This window comes from Falco rusticolus, chromosome 17, assembly GCF_015220075.1.
Source record: "Falco rusticolus isolate bFalRus1 chromosome 17, bFalRus1.pri, whole genome shotgun sequence".
In the NCBI taxonomy this organism is placed as follows: domain Eukaryota; kingdom Metazoa; phylum Chordata; class Aves; order Falconiformes; family Falconidae; genus Falco; species Falco rusticolus.
Window position 1 is genome coordinate 6938341 of NC_051203.1, and position 26659 is coordinate 6964999.

At 41.5% G+C, this 26659-nt stretch overlaps 1 protein-coding gene across 4 annotated transcripts in view; it reads left to right on the top strand.

Moving 5' to 3' along the window:
* The window catches only part of MAGI3 (membrane associated guanylate kinase, WW and PDZ domain containing 3), a 73497-nt gene that overhangs the window by 11353 nt on the left and 35485 nt on the right, over positions 1 to 26659 (top strand). For all 4 annotated transcript variants that reach the window (XM_037410480.1, XM_037410482.1, XM_037410478.1 and 1 more), the window contains exon 2: positions 25942 to 26058. In XM_037410480.1, coding sequence (XP_037266377.1) covers positions 25942 to 26058 — 117 coding nt within the window. The remainder of the gene's footprint in view (positions 1 to 25941; positions 26059 to 26659) is intronic.

Sequence of the window (26659 nt, forward strand, 5' to 3'; positions counted from 1 at the left end):
AAAGGGGAAAGGCCGTGACCAGCCTCGGCCTTTGCCTCTGAGTCTGTGGCAGCTGATTTCTTCTGCAGTGCTCTGCTGGAGTCCTCTCCAGCCATGGCATCAGGCACCTTCTTGCATCCTCCTTCCCCTTGGCTCGGAGAAGGTGCAGTTTGCAGCTGGGTGGGCAGGAGCGAGTGCTGAGCTTTGATGTGGAAATGCTGCGTTGCAGTTGTGGCACGGTAGGAAGCGGCTGTTGGTGCCCCACAGGGTCGGTCCTGCTCGCTGTGAAGTGGAATGCTGGCAGGTCTGGCGTGCCTGCGGAGAGCTTCCTCAGCAGATCCCCCTGACCGGGGTGGGATGGTGCACAGTGGCATATGTACCAGGTTTGTGCTTAGCTAGAAGAAACTTTAGGAAAAAAATCTCCTTTCATGTTGATGAAAGGACAGATGAGAGGAAAAAATTCCATCTGAAGTGGCTGCTTAATTACTGTTTGATACAGTGATGTAGTTTATCAAATTAAGTTGTAGTGGAAATAATGTTAGGGTAGAAAGTCTTTGTCTCTCTTTTCCAGCGTCACTAAGGCTTGTGTGACAAAGTTAAGCCTGTTTTTAATCTGTCTGTTCTTCTTAAATGTTTTGTAAACGCTGTGGGAGTCATTCAGGATATCTCAGTCTTCAATGGCCGCAAGCCGAGACCTGCCACTGCGGGGTGCCTACAGAGTGGTGCAGCCTCTGCTGACTGACCGAAACGATTCCCAGAAAAAAAATATAAAAATGTGGCCTAAGGTATTTGATCTGCAATTGAGTAGGTCTTAGGGCATCTACAGATACCTTTTTCTTAACTCGTGGAATCAGGTGGCTAGGAGACTCCAAATAATTAAAAGTTTTAATTCTTGATATCCTAAGAAAAAAAGTTGATCTGATTCAGTGTTAAAGGAATTATTCTTGTAAGTCATTGAAAATAAAATGCCTGTGGTGGTGAAGACTGGTAGTAAAAGTTACAAAGAAATAGACAAAGCATCTGATAGATAACTTCGTGCTTTTGTTCTGTATGATATTTTTAACAAAGTTAACTTAAAGGTAATGAAGTATATATAATCTTTAGGTGACTAGGTGGTTTGCTGACTAATTTAGTAAAGAAAGCCTCTTTATATAGTATTGTAACTCTTAAATAGTTGCTATAGTTGTAGTCAGTTTTTAGGAAAAAGTAATGTGCGTAGTATCTTGGGCACGTATTTTGGATTCTGGAAAAAGCAGCACTTACCAGGGGAGCCATGTCTAGCATGAAACCTAGTGAGTCTGGGTAGGAAGATCATTCCTTTGAAAACGAATTGAAACGAAAAGCAGAAGTGCCTGTCTTGATACAAGTTTTCCTTTTCCCTGCAAGACTTGTTAGAAGACCACAAGAAAAGTATAACTGAAGTAGAAATGAGGGCTGGTTTATTCCCTTTGGCACATCTCTTGTGTTTGCACAGCTGGTGGCCTACCAGCTTTACCCAGCAGCTGAGTATGGAGATGTATGTGCATAAGTTATTTCTTCTTTTCCTGACATTATTAAAAACCAAAACGTTAACCCACTGACAAATGATTTGAACTGGGTGTAAGTCAACGTGCTGATTAAGTATTTCCATCCTGTGTTAAGTGATTTGTGTGAAAAAGGCTAAGGACATAGGTGGGTTTTTAAATCGTTTTGACGCAGTTTTTGTTCAAGTAGACAACAAGAACACCCAAACCACTTAAGCCTTCCTCCCCTACTTAAGGTTTCATTGCCACTATATGCAACTTCGTTTTGGTTATATGCCAAGTTTACTGTGACCTTCTTGCAACAGACAGAAGCAGAGTTTGCTGGTACTACTCATTAAATGCAAGAGGATTAACATCCAGTTTATTTCCTTTAAAACCACAGAACTATTAGGAAATAAGTAAGCCGAAAGTTTTAGGTTTGTAGAAATTATTTTATCCTAATGCATGTACTTGGGGAGAATTTCAGAATTCTGTTATGTAAAAGAGAGGCATAGCCCTCTATTAATCCCAGGGAATGATGTTTAATGGCTTGTTTCATCCTTTATTGGTCTAAAGAATTCCTCAGAAAACAGCTGACCAGAAGTGCCAGGGAGCTATTTTTACCTCTGTTGCTGAAACTATTATCGCTCAGTAATTTCACTAATCTCCTTTGCAGTGAGATTAGATTGTAAATGCTTTGGTGCAGGCAAAACTTGTTTGTGAATACTGCTTAGTGGGTGCCATCGAATGGAAGTGCCAGTAAGTAATCAAATACGGTGTTCCATTGCTGAGCAGTGTTTTTGAAATATTTATTGCAATGGGTTTGCTTCGAGTTGATAGTGTTTCGTTGGAAGATAATGTTTATAACATGAACTTTAATGCATTGTGTTTGGTGTAGACAAAAAAATGCCAGTGGCATAAGTTTGAAGACAAAATTGCTGTGGTTTTATTTCATATTGAGAGTTGCTCCCTATTGTGTAAAACAGTTTTGTATGAATAAAAATTGTTGTCCGTTATTCTAGATCTCTTGACTTCTTCAGATGCCACTCATGCGTATACTTCTTGTTTTAAATGGCCTACTATAGAAGCATTAGTATGCCATAATTATGAATAAAATCTTTTTTAAATGTATTCACTGATAGATAGGGTATGAAATGCTGGTGAGTATATCCAGCTGGTGGTTTAACTATACAGAATAGCTGAGGTAATGGGTAACTGGCTTATGCTGTGTCCTCTTACGAATTTTGAAAAAGACGAATTGTTATGTCCTTGACAGACCTATCTGCTATTATTAAACCTGCTTTTGTGGTTTATTTACAGGCAGCAGAAAACCTGTTTTACCCAGTGCACGGCCTGAAGTATTGCTCATGTCGTGGAATTACGAACTACAGCAACTTGCCTCTAAATTGCAGGCTTTCCTATGTGCCCTACTTACTCAATATAAAAAAACCCTAATCCTGTGGATTTTATTTCCCTCTCTGTAGGACAGCAGTGAGTAATTACTTTTCTCTGGTGAAGGTAGAGATGCTGGAAAAGTTTAATTAATGCCCATTAGGAGATGCTGCTGGTACTTAAATGAATTCATTAGGGCAGGACGCTTAATGTTCATCAAAATAGCAAATAATTGCAGTGGAGTTAATGTTGTTTATGCTGTACTGCATATTTTATCCTTTTGTTCTGCTCTGTTCTGCAAAATATTTCAGGATATATGGGTCTTTGCTAGCCAGAGACATCTTTTCTAACTCCTGTGTAAAGTGTATGGATTCAAAATAAGGTTTGGGTCCAGAGCATAAATCTCCTGCTGCTTTGTCACTGTGCAATTGAGTAATGTAAGGGGAAAAAGGTGTGTTTGCCTGCTCAGCCGTAAGGTGCTGCACTGAAAATACTTCACTGTCACTTAGTTTTGGTAGCTGCATAGCCTTATTAATATGAATCTTTCATATTAATCTTTCTGCCTTAGTAAATACCTTGTAGAAGGCAGTGAGAGTGTGGTGGCTGCCTGCTCCAGTGCCCTTCCGTTGGACAAACAGGAGTGCAGGCCATCCAGATGTGTAACGAGTGATGTCACTCACCTGTGAGCTCACATGCAGACGGGTGTCATTCAGACTGACTTGGGTGGTGAGTGAAGTTTCAGGGTGTTTCTGAGGCAGATCAGGGAGTGGGTGAGATGCCCTGTGGGCACCCCTCTCGGATGGTGCTGGTCTGTCCCTGGCAGTGGGTGTTGGTGAGACGCTGTTGGTGTCAGGGTCTTCCCTGGGTCAGGTGGAACATTGACTTTGTGGTTTGAACCTGGAGTTAGAAGTATTTGTAAGTCACGGGTATTTGTATTGTTGAAACAATGTTCTTAACACTTTCTTTAAACATAAGCACAGTTAAGTGATTTGCAAGTTTTTCATTTAAAGCAGTTTTCCTGTGATAGCTGTCTGCCATCAGAGCTGTCAGTGGCTTTTTAAAGAAGCATTGGAAGTGTTTGTGCTGTTCAAACAGTTCCTTATCCCAAATACGGAGAATTGGAACTCTTGTGTAAATTTAATAACCTTTGGCCATGCAACAGTCTGATCTTGGCACCAATTCCATAGTAAAAGAATGACAAGACGGGAAGCAGGAAGGTATCCGCATTCTCTGGTCTTTGCAGAGGGAAGGAACATGGAACAAAGACGAGAATTGCTTTGTGGATGGGAAACTGTTTAAATTGTGGTGCTGAACACTGCTTAAAATGGAATTCTTTTCATCAGGCTGTGGTGGTCCTTCTGGGGAAAGTGGTGACCCCGAGGACGGGATCTTGGGGTCTTTGTTAACCTTTTGTACACAAATGCGCGTAGTACATCCACAGGGAAGTTCTAAAGTATTGAGAAACTACCAACTTGTTCTCTGCATTTTCTCGCAGTTAAAAGTCTACTAAAAATAGCTTATTCTTCCATTCAGTCATCAAACTCTGATCTGTAATGTGAAGTGTCATGCTGCAGGAATAGTAAAAGGGTTTTTACCTGAGGAAGTTCTTTTTGTGGACTGTTTTTTCTTACACTGGGTGAAGTGCAGGAAAGAGAAAAAGGACTTAAATCAGTTTCTGCTTTGTTGAATCACCTTTGGGGGGCATAAAATTTGTTGTTCTGAAATCCTTATTTATTGCCTTTTGGCAAATACATCTGATACTTATTTTTATTTCTCCTAATTGAGCTATGCTCTTCAGAGATCTGCTCTTCCTGGGGGGGTGTGGTTGCAGAGATGTTGGGTATTAAGGCAATGGCGAAGAAAAACAACACCTCTCATGTTCAAAAATAATAAACCCAAACCTAGTTTTTTGGCAGAACTTTCTATCCTATCTAAAGAATTAGAAACTGGGACATGAGAACTGGACCCTTTCTTCAGGCTACTTGCAGTGATCTGGAAAAATTTAGTATTTGTTGTTACCTGGCAGTACAAGATTTAAATGCAAAGTGTGAGGCTTTTCTTATATTTATCAGGTTTGTGGATATAAAAATAAAGTCTGCTTTTTGAAGTAACAATGTGCATCTGATTCAAATGCAGGAAATGTGAGTGATGCCTGCAGACTTAGTTGGACCTCAGTGCTACTGCAAATGCTGCCAAATAAATTTAGAAGCAGAGGATATTTGAAATTTTGGTCTTGAAAATTTATTCTTGGCCTACATGCTGGACATGCATTGTTTTGTTGGTTTGTTTGTTTTTTTTACAGTAACAAATCGGGCAGGCACCCTTTTCCAGTAATACTTTTCCTGGCACAGCAGACCCTCCTGCTGCACACAGTGCACAGGGTGCTGAACTTTCCAAGCAGACATTGATGTGCTTCATATCAAACATCCACAGCAGTGGTTTCACCTGATTGCTCTGACAGTGCCTTCAGGAAGGCTCTGTTAGTCTCTTTATAAGAATTTAAATTGGCAGATAAAGACAAGATAATTCTGTTTTATCGCTTTATTTATTTGAGCAGCAAGATGTCTGGTTTCTTTTCTTTGCTGTTTCTGTATAGCTGCCAGTGGGGATTGAACGGTGAATTTTGGCATTTAAGTGGTTTTGTTTAGTAACAAGTCAAGTGCTAGCTATGTAATTGCTATCTGATTCTGACTCAATATGACGAGTAAAATTAGGAAGGCTCTTGACTGCGTTCCAGTCACAGTTTTTTGAGATGATGAATATTGTTAGGACAGGTACCTGCTGTCGGATTTGCTTGATGTAATTCCTATGGTCATCAGTGCGCGGTAGTTTTTCATCATCTAGCTGTATGTTTTATTGTATTGGTAAGTTGATGTACTTGTATTCAAGCAAAAAAGGTAACCTTTTAAAACTCTTGCCTTCATGTTCATATGTGTGCCCTGGAAGCAAGGAGAAAGGAAGTATTTTTTGTAAAAAGTGTCTGCTGTGGGTAACAGAAATATCTGCTCTGTGCAATACTGTGCTCTGGTGATAGCAAAGCATTTCAAGGAGATTACTGCAGAACCTAGACGGTCAGGCAAGGGTGACAGAAAAGGGAATGATGCAATAAATACAGGGGGAAAAAACTACTATGCTGTCAGTTTGGGTTTTCCTGTTGGGGTGTACATCCATAGCTGCCTTCTGATTGATTGTGAATTGAGAACAGAAATTAGATTTGGCTTTGCCTTCAAAGCTGTCTTTTTATTTGAAGTGCTTTCTTATGAGAATTCCATTTCTGTGTCAGTCTTGAATGTAGTGAGCTCTTTAAGCAGATATAAATGAGTCCAGCCTTTGGAGACAGCTGCAAAAAGACGATGACTGGCAAGCTTCCCGAGCTGAATGCACCGCAATCCAAGAGCTAAGCGCTTCGAATGTGATACTTTTATTATTGTAACTGGATGACCCTTTCTGTCTCATAGTCTATACAAACATTTATATTTTGCTTATGATATCTATGTGGTGCCAAACTTTTGGGGGCAAAAATCAAACTGAAAGCAACTGGTGAAAGTTAATCACTGAATCTAATAGATTATCATTCACACAGTTGTTGCAGACATCTGCTGGGGAGCAGTTATTTTCTGCCCTGTTCTTTAGACTTTGATTCTTGTTCACTGCCAGTATGTCTGTTTTGTGGCCATTTATTGTACTTGGAGAAGGGAGCGTAGGTGGCTTGGAATCCGACCACAACTGAAGTGATATGTGCCATTTGTATCTGACTGCAGCTGTGGCCCATGAGGACTTTCTGAAATCAAATGGTTTTGTTTTTTAAGTATGATTGTATATGGCTTACGTAGACTAGTTTTTATGATGGAAAGCACAAAGTAAAAATGAAAACAGCAGTTATCTTGCTGTGAAGTTGCTGTCCTTGCTTTTTCTCTCTGCTTCAACTAGTTCTAGTTTATAGTATGTTTTAAAGTAGCAGAAGTTTGTTCTGAAATTAAAAATAATTGGAAATACAGTTATTGTGCTCCCCGTGTGGAGTGACCTTTCCACAGGTGAACAAATGCTAACTAAGCTTAAATCTGCTGCAGAGTTGACTTGTTGCCTGTGCTTAGACATTCACATGGATGGCAGTGAAAGAGCACGTTTTCTTTAATGTTCAGTAAGTTCTGATTATGAAAACCAGATTTATCCTTTTAATGAACAGGTTATTTGCCCTTTTTTATTCTGCCGACCTCTCAAATGCAGATGTTCTGAAAACTTTATTGCAGAAAAATTTCTTGAAAGATTATCTTTTAGAAACTTTTTGTGGAAGCTTTACAGGTTTTTGGGGTGGGTGTTTTTGTTTGTTATTAGCTTCTTAGTAATATTTAGCAGTTAAAAGCACAGAGGAGAGGCAGCAAATACTTCTTTTCAAAATTGCTGCACACTGTGTGTTGGGTTCTGGTGGCGAGGGAACTAAGTGGCTTTGGTCATAAGGTGGGTGGGTGACCCTGACTCTGTGGTCAGTTGTCGGGAGGAGCTTTGGTTAGCGCTTGAGAAGTGGTTGCCATAATACTGGACAAAATGCAACTTCCCGCTGCCAAATTCAGCGTGAGGCTCCTCTCCTGCGTGACAGTTGGGTGCAGCAGCCAGGGCTCGGCAGGAGAGGCAGTGAGCTGGGCTTGGGACTGAAACTGGTTGGGAGACCAGGTCTTGCAGAACGTGTGACTCCAGAGTGTGCATTATTCCCGTTATGTTCTCCAAGTTGCAGCAATCTTTTAAGAAATGCCTTGCGATGAGGAAATCAGAATGTCTTTTTATCTGTTTTATGGCTACTCTAGGTGGGCTTTCCGTTCTGTAAGAGAGATGGGTTCATTATTTAACCTGAAGGTTTCTGTTTTAATAGCTGTTAGCTACCAGCTTCTTTTTCCATGTACTGACATACTCTGTTGAGGCTGTGTTCTTACGAACTACTGATAGATAAGAAAAAGAAGAAATGCTGAGAAGCAGATGTTGCATGACCAAGTACCCAGCTGTGTACTAACAAAATGAATCTCATGGTGATTAGTTAACAATTCCTTGGCAGTCAGAGGCATATGTAAAACAGTAAACACAGCATGGGGAAATAATAATAATAATTAAAAAAAAAAGAAGCATTTTCTGAGCTTAAAACATTGGCAACATCAGTTCAACCATCTGTGTTGCTGAAGAGCTGACTGTGTTGTGGGTAAGTCATACCAAGGTCAGTTGAACTGACTTAGAAGTCCTTAACCCTTTATTAGTAGAACTTAACATTTGTTTTCGAAGCATGGAGTGCATCATAATTTAAATTACATGAGAGCCACACCATGGATATCTGAACTTAAACTGTCAATAACGGAAAATATTCATTAGTGCTGTGGGGTCCTTACATGCTGTTACGCGAAGGTGTTTAGTCAACAGCAGCAAAGCACAGGAGCTGACAAAAAACCCCAAACAGGCAGCCATTTTAAGTTAACCTTTGAAGTTTAAGGTTAACTCTGTTGCTGGAATGGAGTTGCCATTGTTATATCTATGAGTGAGTGCGTGCAAAGGAGGAAGATAAAGATCGTTATGACCTTCTGGCTACATAATTTAGAGCTGTGGCTGCAGTTACAACAGTCTGCCCTCTGGAATAATTCTCTTCTGCAATGCCTTTTTTTTTTTTTTCCCCCCCGTCATTAGAGAAATATATGAGTATGTGCTAGTCTGTGAATGCCGTCATCCTTCCCTCTTTACCCCCTTCAGTGCCCTTCTTGCTCCCACAGTCCAATAAAACAGTACAGCCTTGTTTTTCTGACCAGTTACTCATCAGAAGTAATAACAGTTTGACAAGTAAATGTGGAGAAAGTGTGTAAGTTGTAAATAGTGCTGTTTAGCATGTGGATATAAGGGGATTTAGTCAATCAAAGATGTATTTATAAAATGCAGAATTAACATTTGGATTCTACAGCGGCTGCTATCAAGTGTTTTCAGGCAGACAGGTGATGGAAAGGTGTGCAGATTTTGAAGTTAAATCCTGAAATTGATCCATGCATTCACATGCATGGCTTCATGAGCAGGACGTGGCTGTGGGGCATTCCCATGGGTGCAGATTAAAACTGCACCAGACTCTGTGCGTAGGGATGTGAGGAATTCCTGAAAGGGAAGAGTTGTTGACAGGGGGTTGGTTCGTTGGGTTTGGGGTTTTTGTATTTACTGGCTGTTGTTTCTGAAAAAAGCTTCTGCCAGGGTTGAACTGGTTTTGTCCTTGTTTACATGTGCTGGATAGCATTAGGAGGGTGCAGGAACCGACGTAAGGAGTAAAACATTTTATGTTCCGCAGAACGTTGGAAACGCTTGTCTGATAATTTAATAAGTGTCAGGTATTTAGTTTTTGTAATTTGTTGTTGTTGTTATATGCGTATAATCTGCATAAGGCATGAACCTCTCTATCAAGATGTGTTTTCCATGCTGGGTTTTTCAGCCTTTCCTGCCTCCTGTCGTTTTTATTGATGGTGCCTGTGCTGTTGTTCTACAGTCAGATCGAGGAGTTACGTTTTCTCCATGCTGTTGATCTGATTACGGGGTGCCTGAGTTCAGGCTTTAGCTCGGAGATGTGATTAATGTGTTTGGAGGCTTTGACAACCATCTCTCTTAAAACAGTCTGGGGTAGTAGGGGTTTTCTTTCAATATTAGGACTGAGAGTATAGAGTACTACGTCTTTCTTCTGTAGTGCTACTCTAAATGTATCGTGTATATTCATCCACATGGCCCATTGGCCAAGATAACTTACAGTAACATTAAGGGCTTTTAAATTTTAAGTAGACTTTAGACTTCAAGTAAATTCACCGTGTTGGAACATATGCAAATCATACAACTTAAAAACATCAGTACATATCTGTCCTGTTGATTTTTACTAGTGCTTACAAATACTGTGCTTCTGGGTTGTTTTTTTGCACTTGAAGAATACACTGGATTGCCAAATAATTGAGTTTATATTATGTTTAGAAAAAAACCATTTTTTGCTTGATAATCCTGGCACTAAATTTCTTGGTGAACTTTCCAGAACACTGGCATTTATGCAGATGTTAAGTTGCTGCCCAAGGAAATAAATCAATGTACATTAATTATATTATGAAAAACCCAATAATTCCCTGTGAAATGCTGCTTCTTGTCAGATGTCAGAAATGCGTACATAGTATACGGCATATGGAAGACAACAAAATGTAATTAGAGTAATTATCCCAGGTTCTTTAAAGTAGCTATCATCTGAAAGGCTGAGCTGCATGTCCCAACCGTCTCAGTCCCGTGTTCCCAGGCAATGCTAAGGTAGAAGACACAACTGTAGAAGGCAGCAGTTCCTGTAACAGTGTTCGGTTTCGCAGCTTTGTGATGACTGACACAGACCATGGGCTTCCCTTCTGATCCTTTAACAGGTCTTGTTCCGTGAATACCTTTTAGGTTGCAAAGTCTGCATCATTCCCTTACCTGTTCACGGTATTGCGTTTCCGTAATTCCTTGTGTGTCCGTGTTCCTTGCCCAGCAGCAGCTTAGTGTTGATGGGGATGTGTAGCTGGTGGATGGGAAAAGTCCCTTTACTGGGATGCGGTTCCCCCTGGCACCAGCGTTGCCTCTCGTGGTGACCCGGATGACAGCGCTGGCCAGAGCCCTGGCGACAGGAGTACTGGGGTGGTCGCTGAACCTTGGTGTGGTTCTTGACCAACCTGCCTCTTGGCCTCTTATTTTCCCCTTTCTTTACCACTTGCTATGAAATTAAATCTATAAAGTAAATATTGAAATAATTCTCAGTTCAGTAGGTACTTTTTTTTGGGGGGGGGACAGACGGACACAGACACAAATGGTGAAATGTGGACTCAAATGTACACAGTGCAACTGAATGTGGGTTGTGTCACCCTAGAGAGAAAATAATATCTAACTAGGTTATAATTGTACTTTTGGGGATAAATAGGACATTTTTGTAGGAATCTGTAATAGGTGAGCTTTGTTCTTAGAATGGAGTTGTGTCTGGTTTTGTGATTTTTTTTTTTTTTTTTTGTGTGTGTGTGTGCATGCTTAATCTCTAGGATAGGAATAGTTCGACTGTTTGATTTACTAAATCACTTTTCGTTCACCCGTGTTTTTTTCTGAGTCCTCCAGGGTCCAAACATGTTTATTTATGGAGCATTTTAGAGTGGGAACAATAATGAAGCAAATTTCTTCAGTAAATTGGCAGTCTGCAGTATCTATATCCTCCTGTAAATTTAAAGCTACTGCATTGTCCTCTGTCAACATAGTGGTTCCTATTTTATGTTGTACATTCTCTGCCTGCATGACCATAAACATAAATTGTGAACAATTGGTTAGGACAGAAGATGTAATCAGTTAAAGCCTAATGAAGCTTATACTTCAGAGCAGGCTCATCTGGTAAAAGACTACGTTGGCTGAGTTGCTGCTGCAAATGGGTGGTTTTATAATTGTGTTTCAAGTTAGGTTGATAATACACTCTTTTATCTTGATGATACTTCATTAAAGCCAGTCTGCCCTCGGTCACTGCACATTTGTCATGCAGACATGCTCATAAGGAGCAGGAAGGTTGAGGAGCCCGTCTCAGTGTTGGAAACCTGTTTGGATGAGGTGCATCTGAACCTTTTCATGCCCCCACCTGCCGTGCCACGCTCTGGAGTGTGTCAAGCACCCATTTTGGTTTGCACCCATGTTAGCAGGCATGGGCAACAACTAGATGAAAGTTTAAAAACTTGCATGAACCCAGTGCTGAGCACTGGGCAAGAAGCTTTTAGGGTCCCCAGATGCTTGGGAGCAGGCTCGGGCAGGTGGGTGCTTACCGCACTGCTTGCAGCAGTTTCTGACCCCATGTACCTGTCTTACCTTGCTTCTCTGGGATTGTAAGTAATGAGAAGTAGTTTGTCAGTCTCATCTGCCCAATTTTGAAATGTAAATTAATAAGCCAAAAGGTGGAGGTGAGCGCGCAGTTGCTTCTGACAGCTCTTCTGAATGAGCTGCAGCTTTCAGTGGTGATGACCTGCACTGCTCCCACGACTTGCTTTGGAGCTTGCAAATTGGCGCCTTTGATGCAGTCGCACCAGGCTAGCTGCTGTGACCCACCTTGCTGGCGAGCTGAGTTTCTGTGGCAAAGAGTTGTGATGGGATGTGCTAGGACTGCTTGGACAATTTCAGTTTTTGCAATTTGAGTCCCAAAAGCTGAGCAGTTCCTCTTTGCTGGTGTTCAGCTCTTCACGCTTGCTCTCCTTAGAGAAAGCACTATTTCATATTTAATTGAAAACCCTGGGTGCCGTAACTGGAAATAAATCTTATTAAATGAATAGTGATGAAATAATAGGATATGCTGTGCAAGGGAAAGGATAAATTCCTTTCATTTTTAATATTACTCAATTAACTTTACACATAGGGACATGTTCTTTCCTAATGTGATTACTTCAACAACAGAATGCGTTAAGATCATAAACACAGGCATCCCTGCAAAATCAGGTTATAACTGAATTGTAGTTCATTGAGTGAAACCAGTGAGATTCAGGGGTGTGACCGACGAATGTGTGCTTGTTCTCTGTGGCCAAGGCAGAAGCTTGCTTGTGTCTCTGGATGCACATTGTGGGTAGCTGACCCCGTCTTGTAGGTGGCTGGAACAAGTCTCCTGGCTCTTGTTTTTGTGCTTTTCACGTGTAAATGTAGTGCCAAATACATGATGGAAAAGATGCTTGACTGACATCTTCATGTGGGTGAAAAGAGAGAATTACCTTATTTTCTGAATTGGAAGATTTTTAAAGTATTTTGAATAATGTTTGTATGTTTTGAATTATTTTTTTCTTTTAGCTTATAGTGCAGTAGTGCTGTGAGCTGGATATGCCTACTGTAAAACTGTGCAGTAGGTGTTCAGTACCTTCTCAGAGGCATTCTGGGCTTTTTAAATCTTGTAAGATTCCTTAAGGGTAGGAGTTAACAGCAATTGATACTAAATGCTGGCTTTTAGGTTGTGTTTTGAGAGAAAGTCTTTTTCATAGTTCATGAAAATGGTATGACTTAAGCAAGTTAAAAGTTGCAGTGCTGTTTATACCAGCACTTTAAAATGTCAGTGTTGATACTTTTCTGCAACAAGTTTGTGTTTGCTAAGAAATGCATTGAAGAATCTGAGGAACATAAACCTGTTTCCTTGCAGCCATGCTTGTGCGAAGAGGCTACCTGTGAGGAATGCTCACAGACTTGGTGCTTGCCACAGCTCGTGCATGTTCCCCTGGGTGCTGTCCTGGGCCATCTGCAGGGACTTCTCTGTTCCTTACCGGAGCACTGTGGTGTGCGTTGGTGTGCCCTCGATCCTTAGCTGTAGTAGCAGACTGAATAAAGCATGTCTTGATGCAGAATTGCTGTGTGAACTCTGTATGAGTCAGGCATTAGCATTAGTCATGGCCAGTGCACATCTGGAGTTACAGGGATTTTGCTGACTGTCCATATTGTGCAGAGTGCTGGGGGTGTCTGTCTGTGTTGTTTTCCAATTAAATGTTGAGATGTCCAATCAATAATGCCGTGACATGGCACATCTGTTAATTTGATCAGAGGAGTGCTGAGATGGCACTTAGATGTTGGTGTTTGAGTTCCTGGGAGTCCTTGGGAGCATGGTGAGGCACAGCTGTGTGATCTGCAGTTTGAATTTACTGCTGAACTGCCTCTCTCTGGTGCAAGTGCAAGCGATCCATTGGGAATACCGCAGCCTACCTCTGGGAGTGGTGGGACTTCCCGAGATCCTTGAAAAGCCAGTTTGAGAAGCTCCATTCCTTCATAAGAACCACTTAATGACTGTTACTCGGAGCAGGAATTGCTCCTTAGCCTGTGTGTTCAGTGCTTGGTGGGGGTCCCTGCCCTGGCTGGAGCTCTGGGGTCCTGCAGTAAGTGGGGGCTGAGGAGCCCAACAGAGCTGTGCGCCCAAAACCTCATCAGTGACTTTTCTGCGTGGGCCAGTGCTTTGGAATGAACCACGCTGTTAACAAGAACTGTTGCACTTGAAAGTGATGTGGAATGGGGACGTTTGGGGTGGGTCAGGTATTTGAGAGCTGGGTTTGCTGTTGTGTAAACTTGGTTTATGGGTCCAGCTATGACAGACCTTGTGCTGCCACTGATGGGCACAGCTGAAGGATGCCTTTGCTGTGACGTTTTCTGTTGCTGGTTGGTCACCCAAGAGGTTTGTTCTGGTCCAGCAAAACAGACATGCAGCATCTTTGTGAATATAGTGTCTTTGTCAGGCTCCTTACTCTGCTGAACTCCAGACTGAAACAGGTTAGTGGGCCTAGAAATTAGAGTGTAACTGCATGTCTTGTTTCCTATGGAAAGCAGGCTAAAAATAAATCTGTGATTTGCATAAATTCTATTCTAATCGGAACACACACACAAAAAAGGTCTTGGCATGTAACGTGTACCCTTATGCTGGAAAACCAGTGCCAAGTCCCAAGCAGATTAAATCGCTTGTGTAACACAGAGCAGCTGCAAGGACATTTTTCTTTGGGGATGTGACTGAAATGTCATTCTATAGAACTGCACGCTGCTTAAGCAATAAGATATGGTATGTTATACGTATGTCAGTGTCTGAAACGTTAGGACAAACACAAGGGCAGGCAGTTTTTGCAAAACACTGCAGTGGGAATAGGTTAACCTACAAAAATACCCTGTGTAGAACCCCTTGTTGGGGTGGGATATTGAAACAATACTTACTAAATGTTGGCAAGTTTGAATTTGCCCGCTGGCTGCGGATTGTCAAAGGGAAGCATTAATATTAGAACAGTTTTCGGACTCAAGTAACATTTTGTTCAGTTGCGTATGTTAATTGTGCTTTCTAGACCAAATTGGTTGGTTTGTCTCAGTAAATCATTTTCTCTAGTGTGAATGCCCTAAACCCTCACATTGTAAATTTAAGGGAGTGAATGGCAGATTGTTTATAAATCGGAAAAAACAAGCCATAGTTACCCCGAGGAAAATCACTTCTATTGTTTGGGTTACCTATCTTTGTTTTGGAGTGTTTCACTTCTGTATCTGCTCAATTAAGAGCAGACTAGATGATTTATGTATTATTGTAACCTATGACAGCTACAGAGGACTCTGATTTCATGGCTCCAGTGTCTGTATTTGACTTTACAGTACGAGTGTTGCAGTGACAGATATTACTCATGCCAGACAGCCTTGGTAGGTGTAGCGAGTTGCACAGTGATTAAACTCAGCAAGGGATCGAGTGCATAATTAGAAAGCCTTAATAAAGTGCTATTATTAAAACAACCCTGTATTTTTATTTTTTTTAACGTGTTCGCATATTACAAATTCTAATTGTTGTTTTGACCCTTTAGATTGTTGTAACACAGTCTTCTAGCATGTTTGTGCCTGTTTGTGTGTTGCTGAACAGGATCCATCACTTGCATGGTGGTTCAACTAGACTGTACTGTCCTGCTCAGTGTTTGTACTAATCTGCTGTTGTGACGTCAGAAACCTGTTGCTTCTCGTGCTTTGCATTTCTCTTACTTTGAGAGGCATAGTTAGATCTTGCAAATCCACGTTTTTGTCCTGTGAGTTGTTTCAAGCTCCCAGGCTGTGCTCAGTGAGCTTTCCAGATACCTGTGTAAATCCCTGTCTTTGACTTAAACCTGGCAGTGGTGGAGGCTTACAGGGTGCAGTTTATTTGGATTCTTGTTCCTCATCACCAGTGCAAACACATCTTACTTGAGACAGAAATCATGTGCCATTGTAGTGGATGGATTATTGTGGGGACTGCTACAAAATGAGGAGGACAGGTCAAGCAGAGCAGCAGTGGAGGTGTGAGGAGAGAAAGCAGCCAGAGGCAGGTGGAAGGAGGATGCCTTTCCCTGCTGGCCTGCAAGAAGGACAGCTTCATCTGCTGTATCAACAGTGATGTCTCAGGGGTGACTTTCCACACAGACACTCTTCACTGACTCTTCCCCCCAGCCATTGTCATAGTATCAAAGTATAAAGTGCTGTCTGTGAGCTGATAGCAGAGTGTATCTCTGCTTTTAGGTTACTACCCCACAGCAATTAAAAACAAATTCTTTGCAGTGAGTCTTAGTTGTTTCAGAAGGTTGTAAAATGCTCCATCTTTCCCACGAGTAAAGTAGAATACATGCTGCCTCCCAGTGAAGTGTGGGGAAGGATCACGAGGAAAGCAGAGAATTAAAATACCTCTTGAAAATATAGCAAATCTTAATAAATAGGCAAAAGATTGTTCATCTCTTAAGTGCTTTTTTTCGCTTCTCAAGAAAATACTAAATCAAAGAGAGAAGAGTGAAGTCTCCGTATGCAATATAAAAGGTCAAACTGTTCTCTTGTGGAAAGTTCTTTTGCATTTTTCTTCCCCACTGTTAAGTTGAAGGAAACAGTTATGTTTGCATTTTATTTGAAACCCATTCATTATTCTGAATCATTTGAGTTCTACTCATATCTCCTTCAGTGTCTGATCTTATATCAGAAACAGCTGTACAGTTCTTTGTGCCTTGCTGTTCTCCTATTTAATAATGGTACATTAAAATACTTGGCGTTATCAGAGAAAACCCTACCCATTGGTAATTCTCCTGACTGTACTCCCATTGTTAATGGATTTTTGTGTGCGTGCAATGTATTACTGTAATTATATCTGATACTAGTATGCTTGAAGCTGGCATCTGAAAGTTTGAACTTCTTTACTCAAAGGATTTTCATTTTAAAAATCCTTAAGGTCGTAGGCAGAAAATGTATTAGGCTCTGCAAGCTTTTTTGCTACCAATGCATCACATAAACCCCAACTTAAAATGACATCTGCTGTCATTCCACAGAAGTCATGCATAGGTTAAGAGTGTCTGTAGATGTAACAAGATATAGAACAGGAAAAAAGTAGTGTTCAGTGAAAAATAATGAACTGCGTGGTCCATCAGTAATTGCCAACATTTCTCATCGTTTGTGTGCTAATCTTTTTGGTTTTTTACATGTATGTTTCATTTCATGTTAACAATACTAACTGTATATACTTTATTTTCATGATGAGATACATACCTCTTCACAAAATTGCGCTAGGCTCTAATGGAGAGTCTTGTGTCACAATAGTATTGCTGCAAAATGCTACTTGTTTTTGAGTCCGGTAGAGCCTTTATCTGTTGTTGTCCTACATATGGGTTTCCAAATGCAGCTGGTCTTAATTTACAACTTTTTCTGCAATTCCGAAGTGGTGTGTGTCACTGTCCTGCCATGTGTCAGCTGGCCGCAGGCGCCCTGCGGAGATGCTGCCGTGTGCAGGGAGCGGATCAGAGGGCAGGGGCAGCCGGGCTGCCAGGAGCTCTGCACTTCTCGAGCCCCAGCATCCCTGGGCTTCGCACTTGAGCTTTACTGGTGATGTCCTCGTTCAGTATGTGTCCTGGCATGTGAGCTAAATGCTTTTTGCTTTCAGGTAGTTTAAAGAAGAGCCATGTTTGTTGTTTGTGGTTAGATGGGAGCTGCCATCCGTGGGTGCAGGGGAGGGTCGCCCCACCCTGCCCATAGATGTTTTGTGCTCTGGAGGTGGAGCGGTGAGCTTGGGGTGGGTGGTAGAAGGTACTTCCTCTGTTAAAAACCTCTTGGTTGCACAGTGAATCTTTATTCTTTGCTTCCAAGATTCAGCCAACTATGATGCATCTATTTGCAAACGCAGGCAATTGTTAGTTGGGTAACAAGTGTTATTTTCATATATGAACCAAATGGCACTGAAAGACTCCCATCTAAACGCTGCCTATGCTCTGCCAATATTTTCTTTCTTTTTCCTTCTGTACTAAACAATAGATTATTTTTTTTTTCATGGCAGTTGAGGAACCCAGCCATGGATATTCACAATCTAGAGGCTTCCGTTACAGTTGGCTTTGCTGTTTCTGTACTGCCAAAAATAAAAACCTGGAGGATTGCATACAGGCTCCCACTGTTTACATTTCATCTCTTGTCCTTCTCAGCTCCCAAGTGTTGTTCAGAATAAACAATGCATAATTTGCCAATACTTTTTGTATTTCTTAAAGACTGTTTGGGGATATGCCTTCCAAAGCATATTTTAGTTGTCTTCAAAACTTGTAATGCTTTAATGATGAAGTTCATAAGCGAGCACAAAGCCAAATTATTTTTGCATAGGTTTACCAACAGTGGGCTGGCTTATTGGTTGTAACACCTTGTACAGTGTGCTGTGATCTTCAGGAATGAGGTTTGAGAAACATTGTCTCCCTGTATCAGTCACCACCTTGACTGAAGATCTTAGGGCATTATCTTGGACAGGCTTGTGTTGGTCGCCCCTTTGATCATTTTTAGTAAGGAGCGATCTCCCAAATCTGTAGGCTTGAAAAGTCAACATGTACAGTTTTTGATGTTTTCAGAGTGTATTTTGTATTACTAACAAAAAAAGATTCCCCAAAGTGAGGTGGGATTACATGCTGTAATAAGGTTTGCAGCAACATTATTTCTTAGATCTTGATAAATGTTTTTTCACTTATTTCAGGAGTATTGTAAAAACACCCTTGCAGTATTTTGAATGCTATGGTAAATGATTTATGAATACTGTAAGGCTTATCTCTACCATAATTTCTGTAAATAAGAATATACCACCAAGAATTTATCGGACAGCATATAACAAACTACAATTAAACCAGCCTCTCAAAGTAAACTTTTCTAATATTTTTCAGCTTTCAGCTAGTAAATTAGTCTGGCCTAATGGATTATTGTGGCTATGAAGTGCCTTGAAATTTTTTTTCTGTACAATAGACCCTATGTAAATCCTTCTGTTAATTCTTCTGCATCTGTCATGTTAATGCAATTAGATGACTCTGACATACTTACCCTTTACTTTTTCTGAATTTGTAGAATATCTTTAATGACACAGCCATAGTTCAGCTACATGAAAGATCCTTAATTCAATTTTCTTTAAAGAAGATTGACACTAGTAACATTTAGCCACTTAACAACCTTTATTTCACAGCATGGTAATTGGCAAATGCTCTGCACCATGATTTCTCTTCACTATAAAGAAACGAGATTTGCTGTTGTAGTTAAAAGTTTATGGATTAGCTGTGTTATGGGGGAATTAAATTCCTTCCTCTGCCGCTCGGACAGGTCCCGCCACTTGTCAGTGAGGTCTCCTCCAGTCCTGCTTCTTTCATTCTGTGCCGACGCTCTGGGACTTCCCACCCGTACCGGTTGGTCTTGTGTCATTAATCTGTGCCTTGGAGTAAAATCGGTCTTCTAAATGTAGCTGTTTGCACAGGTCTTCGATGTTTATTAGACGTCCAGTTCTTGGCCATACTGCACAGGCAAATGTTAGGCCAGACAGCTTGAGAGTACACAGGGTGGGTCAGGTTCTGCAAAAACCTCCCCGAATTCTGAATCTCTCCTCATTCTATCTCTGTAGGACACTGGCATGCAGGAGGGCTGTGATTTCCATATGGCTAGTGTTTCCTGAAGATCTTTATGCAATACAATTAAAAAGCATGGTAAAATAAAGGAAATGAGTAGCAATCTTCTCCAAGCTGCGATGTGCTTGGCAGGACTGTGTTCAAAAGCTCATCTCAAAGGAAGCATGGTGTAAAGGACTTCTCTCTAATTGTCCTTTGCCTGAAAGTTTGATAATTTCTTAAATGCTTTCTTTTTTGTTGTTGTTCATTATAACATTTTTTCTCCAGATGCTGGAATAACTTCCAGAACTGTGTAACAAGACTGATTTGGATTTTCTGCACACAGATGCCGTGCAGGGCTGCTTCTCTGCCCCCTCTCCTCTCTGTGTTCGCTCCACTTGTTCCCGAGCCTCTTGCTCACCTGTGTACATTCATCGCCTAAACCCAGGCTGTCTCTGCTGTTTCTGTGTCTGTCTCGCAGCTAACCCTGTGCCAGTGGCTCTAGTCTACAGAATTTAACATTGTCTGAGCTTTTTTGGGGGATGCTCATGTAGCTTGCTGAGTGCAGCATGGCTTAATAAAAATATCTTTACTGTCCCTATATTCAGTCAATATTCTTTGCAGACATTTAGTAGAGGGAAATTCACACAGCCCAGCAGGCTTTAGTGAGGTTTTGTTAATGAATATTTGAAAGTTTTTGTAAGACATCTTATTGAGGAATTTAAAATATACTTTAAATATATTTTCTCCTGACAGCATTATTCTGAATCATAATACCTCCTTTGATACCTATCCCTATTCCCAAATAGTACAGTTCAGTTTTATCTGCGCTTATCAGCTTCTCATCCCCAGGACTTTCCCTTCCCTCTCCAAACAACTTTCCCAAGTCATTCCCCAGTTCTCCCTCTACTGATAACAGCATCTGTAATTTCAGAGGAGTTTGATTGTTGATGTCTCTTGGTCTGCTCTCGACCCAAAGTTCTACAAATGATCCTGGGTTGAGGGAGAAGGTGAAGAGTCTGTCAATGTGAACAGAACATTAAAATAGATTTTTATTCTTTTCTTCATGCCCTTTAATGAGCTAAGGTTTTTTTATTATTATTTTGTCTTTGTAAAATACATCATTCGCATTTCACATCCAAAAAAGAAGCTTCTGATGTGTTTGGCTCTTCTCCCACGTTTGTTCTAGGAAATGAAGTTTCATTCTTTACCTTGTCTGTTCTGTTCATTGTCAGGGGAAAATATGTCTTGTGACAGATTTCTGTTTTCAGACAAATGTCGTTGCCTACCGGTGACACAGCAAATCAAGATGCCTTTACGGTATCCAAGCCAGAGACCTGCCCACTACAGCCCTTTGGAGAATCTTCACTGAATTAGTCAACGGTTGGCCTTTTCTGGTGTCGGACCTGGCAGTCAAAAGACGTGATTAATTTTGACTTTGGGAGCGGAGCAGTGTGGACCTACTGCTGCCTGAGTCTCATTAAAAGGCAGAGGAGCAGAAGCCTACATGTCACATTCCTGAGATGATTATCTGCTTTTGGTCTTCTGAACATCCTTGCAGCAACTGAACTCCAAAGCAGCTGGTAGTGCCGGATGGCCTAGAAGGTGCTTATTGAGCCCTGTGGGCAGAACACCGTGATTTTCTTACTCCTTGTCTCTTAGAAAGTAATGCCTCACCTGATGGTGAGCTTGATTGCTCTTCGAAGCAGCAGCAGTTACCTCATGAACAAGCAGGAGTTACCTCAAGGGGCAATCAGTCCCTAATGGGACCAAGGTCTCTGTTCCCAGGCGGATCACTGGCCCAGATGTGGCTGGCCTCTCGCCTTCCTTACTGGCCTGCCTTTTCCCAGGGGCTCTGCTTTTTAGCAGGCAGAGTCCAAACTTAGGTTCTTGCATCCATTCTCTGGAAGAGGGGCGGGGAGGTGTTGAGTGGGAGCGTGTCCACAGAGCCTTGGTGGGCTGGGGGCTGCTCAGGGGCAAGGTGCCGAACTGGGGAGCGAGGTTCTGGGGTTTGAGGTGCTGAGCAGGGCTGCCGGTCTCAGCCTGCCTCCTCTGCCATCCAGGGCCCCCTTCTGCCTGAAGGACAAGCAGGCTTCTGCGCAGTAACCCGTCGGTGTTTCTGCCCCACAAGCTGAGGAAGGCTGCACCCGCTGGCTGGGTCTGACGTGCGCAAAATGTTGCTGTCTTTTTCTAATATAACTGGAAAAATTTGAACCTCCCACCTGTTTCTTGTACTGGGAACGTGGGTTGTATTTGCTGGTGGGCAGCGGGTTACTGCTTGTCTTTTCCATCTTTCCCGTGTTCTGTGAATATGGTGATTCTGTTCATGCTTTTAGAAATAATTTGTGTCAGTGAATGCATGTGTTTGGATACGTACCTTGTGTTCATTACACATGTGAGTAGTTGCTGAAGAATATCATAAAGTTAACGTGTTGCACCCTAATTATAATTTGGTTTCCTAATGCATGGTGTCTGCTTTTTGTTGCTGAAGGTTTCTTTAAATGGTTTTTGCTTCATCACGTCGAAGATCACTTAATCTTACTTTATGTATTGATAGGCTAGTTTTTAATTAAACAGTAACTGTTTTCCACTTGATCAACTCTGACAATTCCTGTTTTCCTTGGCTGCTTTTGAGCAAAGCCATTTAGCGGCTTTATTAGCCCTTCATGTTTTTCGCGTGGAATTTTCATATTCCAGGTTGCCTTTTGCAGTCGCCACTTATGTAACACCTCATGCAGTCCAGCATAGCCTTGGACAGTATGGAATTCTGTTTACACTCATGAAATTCTGAATTTACATGATGAAATTCTGTTTACATTTTTCCTCTGCTTTGTTGCCATTGAGAAAACAAAACTGCAGCAGTGTCTAATGTGCCCTTTTTTTCATTCTTTGATGCTTAAAACCCCTGTGGGCAGTGGTGCCGAGGTCTGGCCAGGGCAGGAGCGGGCGGAGGGGAGCCAAGAGTGAGGGAATGCAGTTCCGTTTTCGCGACTACTCCATTTTTATGCTAAAGGCTGCAGTGAAATTTTAAGCCGTAGTAATGAATTATATCATAGGAGAGTAGCACACTTAATAAACGGTTACTTTGTAAAATTGCTTTCATAATTAACGGTAAAATATTTTTCAAAAAGTTTGAAAGAAAAACGCTATGTACTCATTAATTCTCCCATCAGCGCAGCATTGCAGGTCAGTGTTGGCATATAGCTGCCACTGTCTCTGGGAGGTGTTGGCATGGAAACTTCAGGGTACAGCTCCCTGCGTGGTGCAGTGACTAGGATGTGCCATGCCTCCAGAAAGTTGTCACCTCTGGCTGCATAGATCGTGCATCAAAATGAAATGGAGAATTTCTATGTGGTCTTCAGAGCGATTGGGGGAGGATGTCACAGGCAATCCATATACCTGCTGTGTTAGCCAGACATACTTGGACATTATTTTGCTGCAGCTTACTATTGGACAGCAACACAAAATCTTCACAGATTGAGTTTTTAGCATTTATTTGCATATTTCAGCTTTGAGCTTTGCTGTTTTACCAGCATTGCTAATCTAGAAATGTGCTGCTTTGTGTTGAGTTCTAGTAGCACCATAGCAATACCCATCTGTTTGTAACCGCAACATGTATACTTCAGCATTTCCGTGACAGGTTGGATGTATAAATAGCTATGTTCGTCCTGCTTAGGTACAGCAGCAAAGGCAACTTTACTGTTGCCGTTTGTGGTGTGACAAGAAATGAAAGCCACTACCCCCGTTTTTCACAGTGTCTCTGTCACTCAAGCTTGCCTCTGTCCTTCACAGCACTGTATTTTGCTGCAGTGGTACTCAAGCCCTTTTTTCTTCTGCAGTCGCTTAGTTTTCCTTACCAAACTGCAGCGTGCATATCCTCATTTAAACACCACCTTTGTGGTTAATTTAAATTAAAACTGAAAACAAGAGGCTTGTGCCTGTTCATCTTGCAGAACCTGAACGGTATAAAGTACATTATTCCTCTTGACTGGTCCCTGTGTTGTGTGTGTCATCCTTCAGAGACAGCTCAGCAGCACAGCAAACACCAACTCAACATTTATTAAGTCATTTTGGAGAGTCTGATACATGAGGTTCTTCTAAAAGCCTGTGTGAAACAGTGTAAAGGAGCATGTTCGGCTCCTGAAGGGGGAAATATCTGGCTTTTACGTAAGAACAAGCTCTGGAGGCTGCCTAAAGCATCCTTACTGTTACTTTATTTCTCTGCTTTGTAACGCACACCATTCTCTATGTGACTTTCTGTCATTTTCTCTCTGCCTACTATTTTGTTTGACTTTCTTCTGTTTTCCCCAGGCAATCCTTTCAATCTTTAATTTAGTCATATTGTTCTCGGCGTATAGTCCAATCTGTAGGGTTTTAATGTTAAGATTAACCCCTCAGTGTCAGCATACCTGTAGTAGCAGCTTTTCTTTTTTTTCTGACTGAGTTGATATTTATTGAAAAGGGTTTATGAGGCTTTTAAATTTTAAAACATGAAGAGGGTAAGATCAGGGAATAAATAAAGTCTCTGTAATTCTACATCTCATACAGATTTTCACTTCTTGCCAAGCTTTTCCAACACGCAGTGCTCTGAACGTAACTAACAACCAGATTCATCTGCCCAAGTGAAGGATGTGTGTATTGATCTGCCTAAGTGAAATATGTTTGTATTGTTAAAGTGCAGTGCTATAGATCTGTCTTTGACAGGGAGATGGATGGTCCATTTTAGCAGTGAAGCGTTTTTTAATGTTGAGAAACCATCTTGTCTACTAACAATAAAGTGATTTGTAGAAACAAATGGAAAATATTTTTCTTGCTGGAGATTACACCATTTGTTTTCATTTTCCATGACATGTTTTGCTCATTACACTGCAGGAAGCAAATCCAAAGTTTTATAAAGAACAGCTCGTGATGGCAATATAGGGAATTGAGCTGGGGGCTCGCTACCATAACAACAGAGAGCATCCGACCCAGGGGAGCTGCGGAGTTACTCAGAGTTGTGTGTTTGGGAAGGGATTGGGGACAGGGACACTGCTCACCCCACCCACATCAGTGGAAGTACGGCATCGCTTGTGTAACTCCTGGGGAGCCGTGAGGACTGTCCTGTCCACGCTGTAGAATGCTTTTAGTGTTTCTGTGCTTAGTTTTGAAAAAAAATGACAGCTTTGAAGGGGGGTGAGAATTTGGCTTCATTTGGATCTCGGGACTCATGTTAAGCACTGGATGTGCTGCCTGCATCCCTGGGCACATGCATGTGTGTGGTGGGTTTTTTCTTTGCTTGGGGGCTTAGGGTGATTTTGTTTGGTTTTGGTTAATTTATGGATGGCACAGACCTCTATGAAGAGAGAGATGATAGGTAAACTTGGTTTCTCTTTTAAATACCATGCTATTGTTTTGCTTGGAGGGAAAAAGGTGCAAATTGAAATACAGTTTGCTGTTAGTGAATGGTGGTAGCCAAGGTAGTGTTTGAGAGACAAGTGTAAGGTGTGTATCTGCCCTTCACTTGGCAAAATGGGAAGGGCAAGTATAAACTTGCCAAAACCAAAATACGCAACCAACTTTGCAGCAGTGACACATGATTGGGAAAGCTTGGTTAGTGGTAGAAGGGTTTTTTAGGTTTTGGTGATTTTGGTGTTTTGGGGTTTGTTCCAAACTTGGCATTTTATATAAGTGTAGTAATCTCACTTTAAGTTGTAGGGGAGCATTGTTTTAAGAAAGACTGATGTGGGTCTGTGCCCCATTTCATTCTTGGGCCTTTTGAGATGGTCTCTTTAGCAGCGGGTCTCAGCAGGCTTCAAAGGCTCCTGTCAGAATCACTCCCAACGGCAGGTTTCATAACCTGTTGCTGATGCAATTTAAAAGGAGCAGTTGTCTGTTCCAGCTTTTGTTCCCGCTGTTGTGATACACCAGCATATGCCTGCTACTGGCCATCTCCTAGAGTGGGTTTTGAAGACAAAGACTGAGTCTTTTTCCCTAAAGCCCTGAGTATTCTGCTGTAGTACGTAACTTAAATTTACCAAGGTCACTGAACCCTATTTAATGTGCTTTCTGGGAAGATGACAGGGTACAAAAGATTGGTTTGTACCCTTCTGTCAGAAGGATGAAGCAGTAATACAAGAGCTCAGTTATTTGTGTGCTGAAGGGGCCGTGGTTATCTACTGATATGACAGATTCGCTAATGATACCTGACAGAAGTATTGCAAAGGAATAATTGTAAAAACCTCTCGCTTCTATCATGCGTTGTTTTTAAAAAGGAAATAATTTCTTTTTATAGTATGCAGATTCCCATGTGACAAAATATTGAGTTCAGGTGCCTATCCATTTGATGTAAATTGAATAGAAAGTATTATCACTGTATTTTGAAACAGTTTCCTGTCTGTAGAGACTTTAATTTTGGCAATAGATTTTGTATTTTAATACTTTTTATTGATTTCCAAATAATTCCAGGATATTGTCACTGTCTTGCTTGGGGAGATACTGAGATTAGACGGTTGTTGCGTAGCTGTGCTTAAAATCACTGTGCCAATTTACAGCAGCAGAGTCAGGCTTTGGTAGCATAGAATGGCTTTTCCATTCAGGTCGTTGTATTAAAAACAACCCAATTCTCTGTGATGCTTCCTTTTTTTGAAACATTTATAGCACTTGTATGTAACACTCTTGTTGTGAGATCCTGCTTATTTTTTACAAGTTATTCTTGTTTGTTGTTTTTTAAGGAAAAGTCATCAACAAAGACTTGCGCCACTACTTGAGCCTTCAGTTCCAGAAGGGCTCTATAGACCATAAACTCCAGCAAGTGATCAGAGACAATCTCTACTTGAGAACCATCCCTTGTAAGTATGTAAGATCACCCTCATTTGATCTGTTCCTGCTAACCATCGCTTAATTTGAGAGCTTTAAATGCCTTCTCTCTTAATCTGGTTTGTAGTTTTACCTTGCAGCAGCAACTTCTGTAAATGTCTTTGCTGGAATAGTTTTGTATCTTAAGCTGCAATGAAAATGTCCAGCCAATATGGACTGACAAAACAGCAAAAACTTCAGAACCCAGCGCTCAGAGCGTTTCAGTAATACCTGTGTTTTACTCTTTGGCAGTTTGTCAGTTGTTGTTACAGTAACCACAGCTGCCACAAGAAATAAATCATCCTCAGCATGATCAAACAGTGGAAATGTCCTGATTCTTGTCAGTTTATTGTTTTTTTGCACAAAGAGAAAACTGGGACCTCGAGAGGGTCACATGCATTAGGCAGAGTAGCGCAGCTGAAGGAGAGGTGTGGGAGGGATTGGATTGTACGCAGAAAGGGTTGCAGCGACAGAAGGTGCAGGCAGGGGAGCTGTTGTTCGCTCACGCCGAGAAGACAGTACAAGGTGGTGGTGGCAAGAGGGAGAGTGAATCCATGGCCCAAGAGGAGAAGGAAGGAACAGCGTGTGGACAAA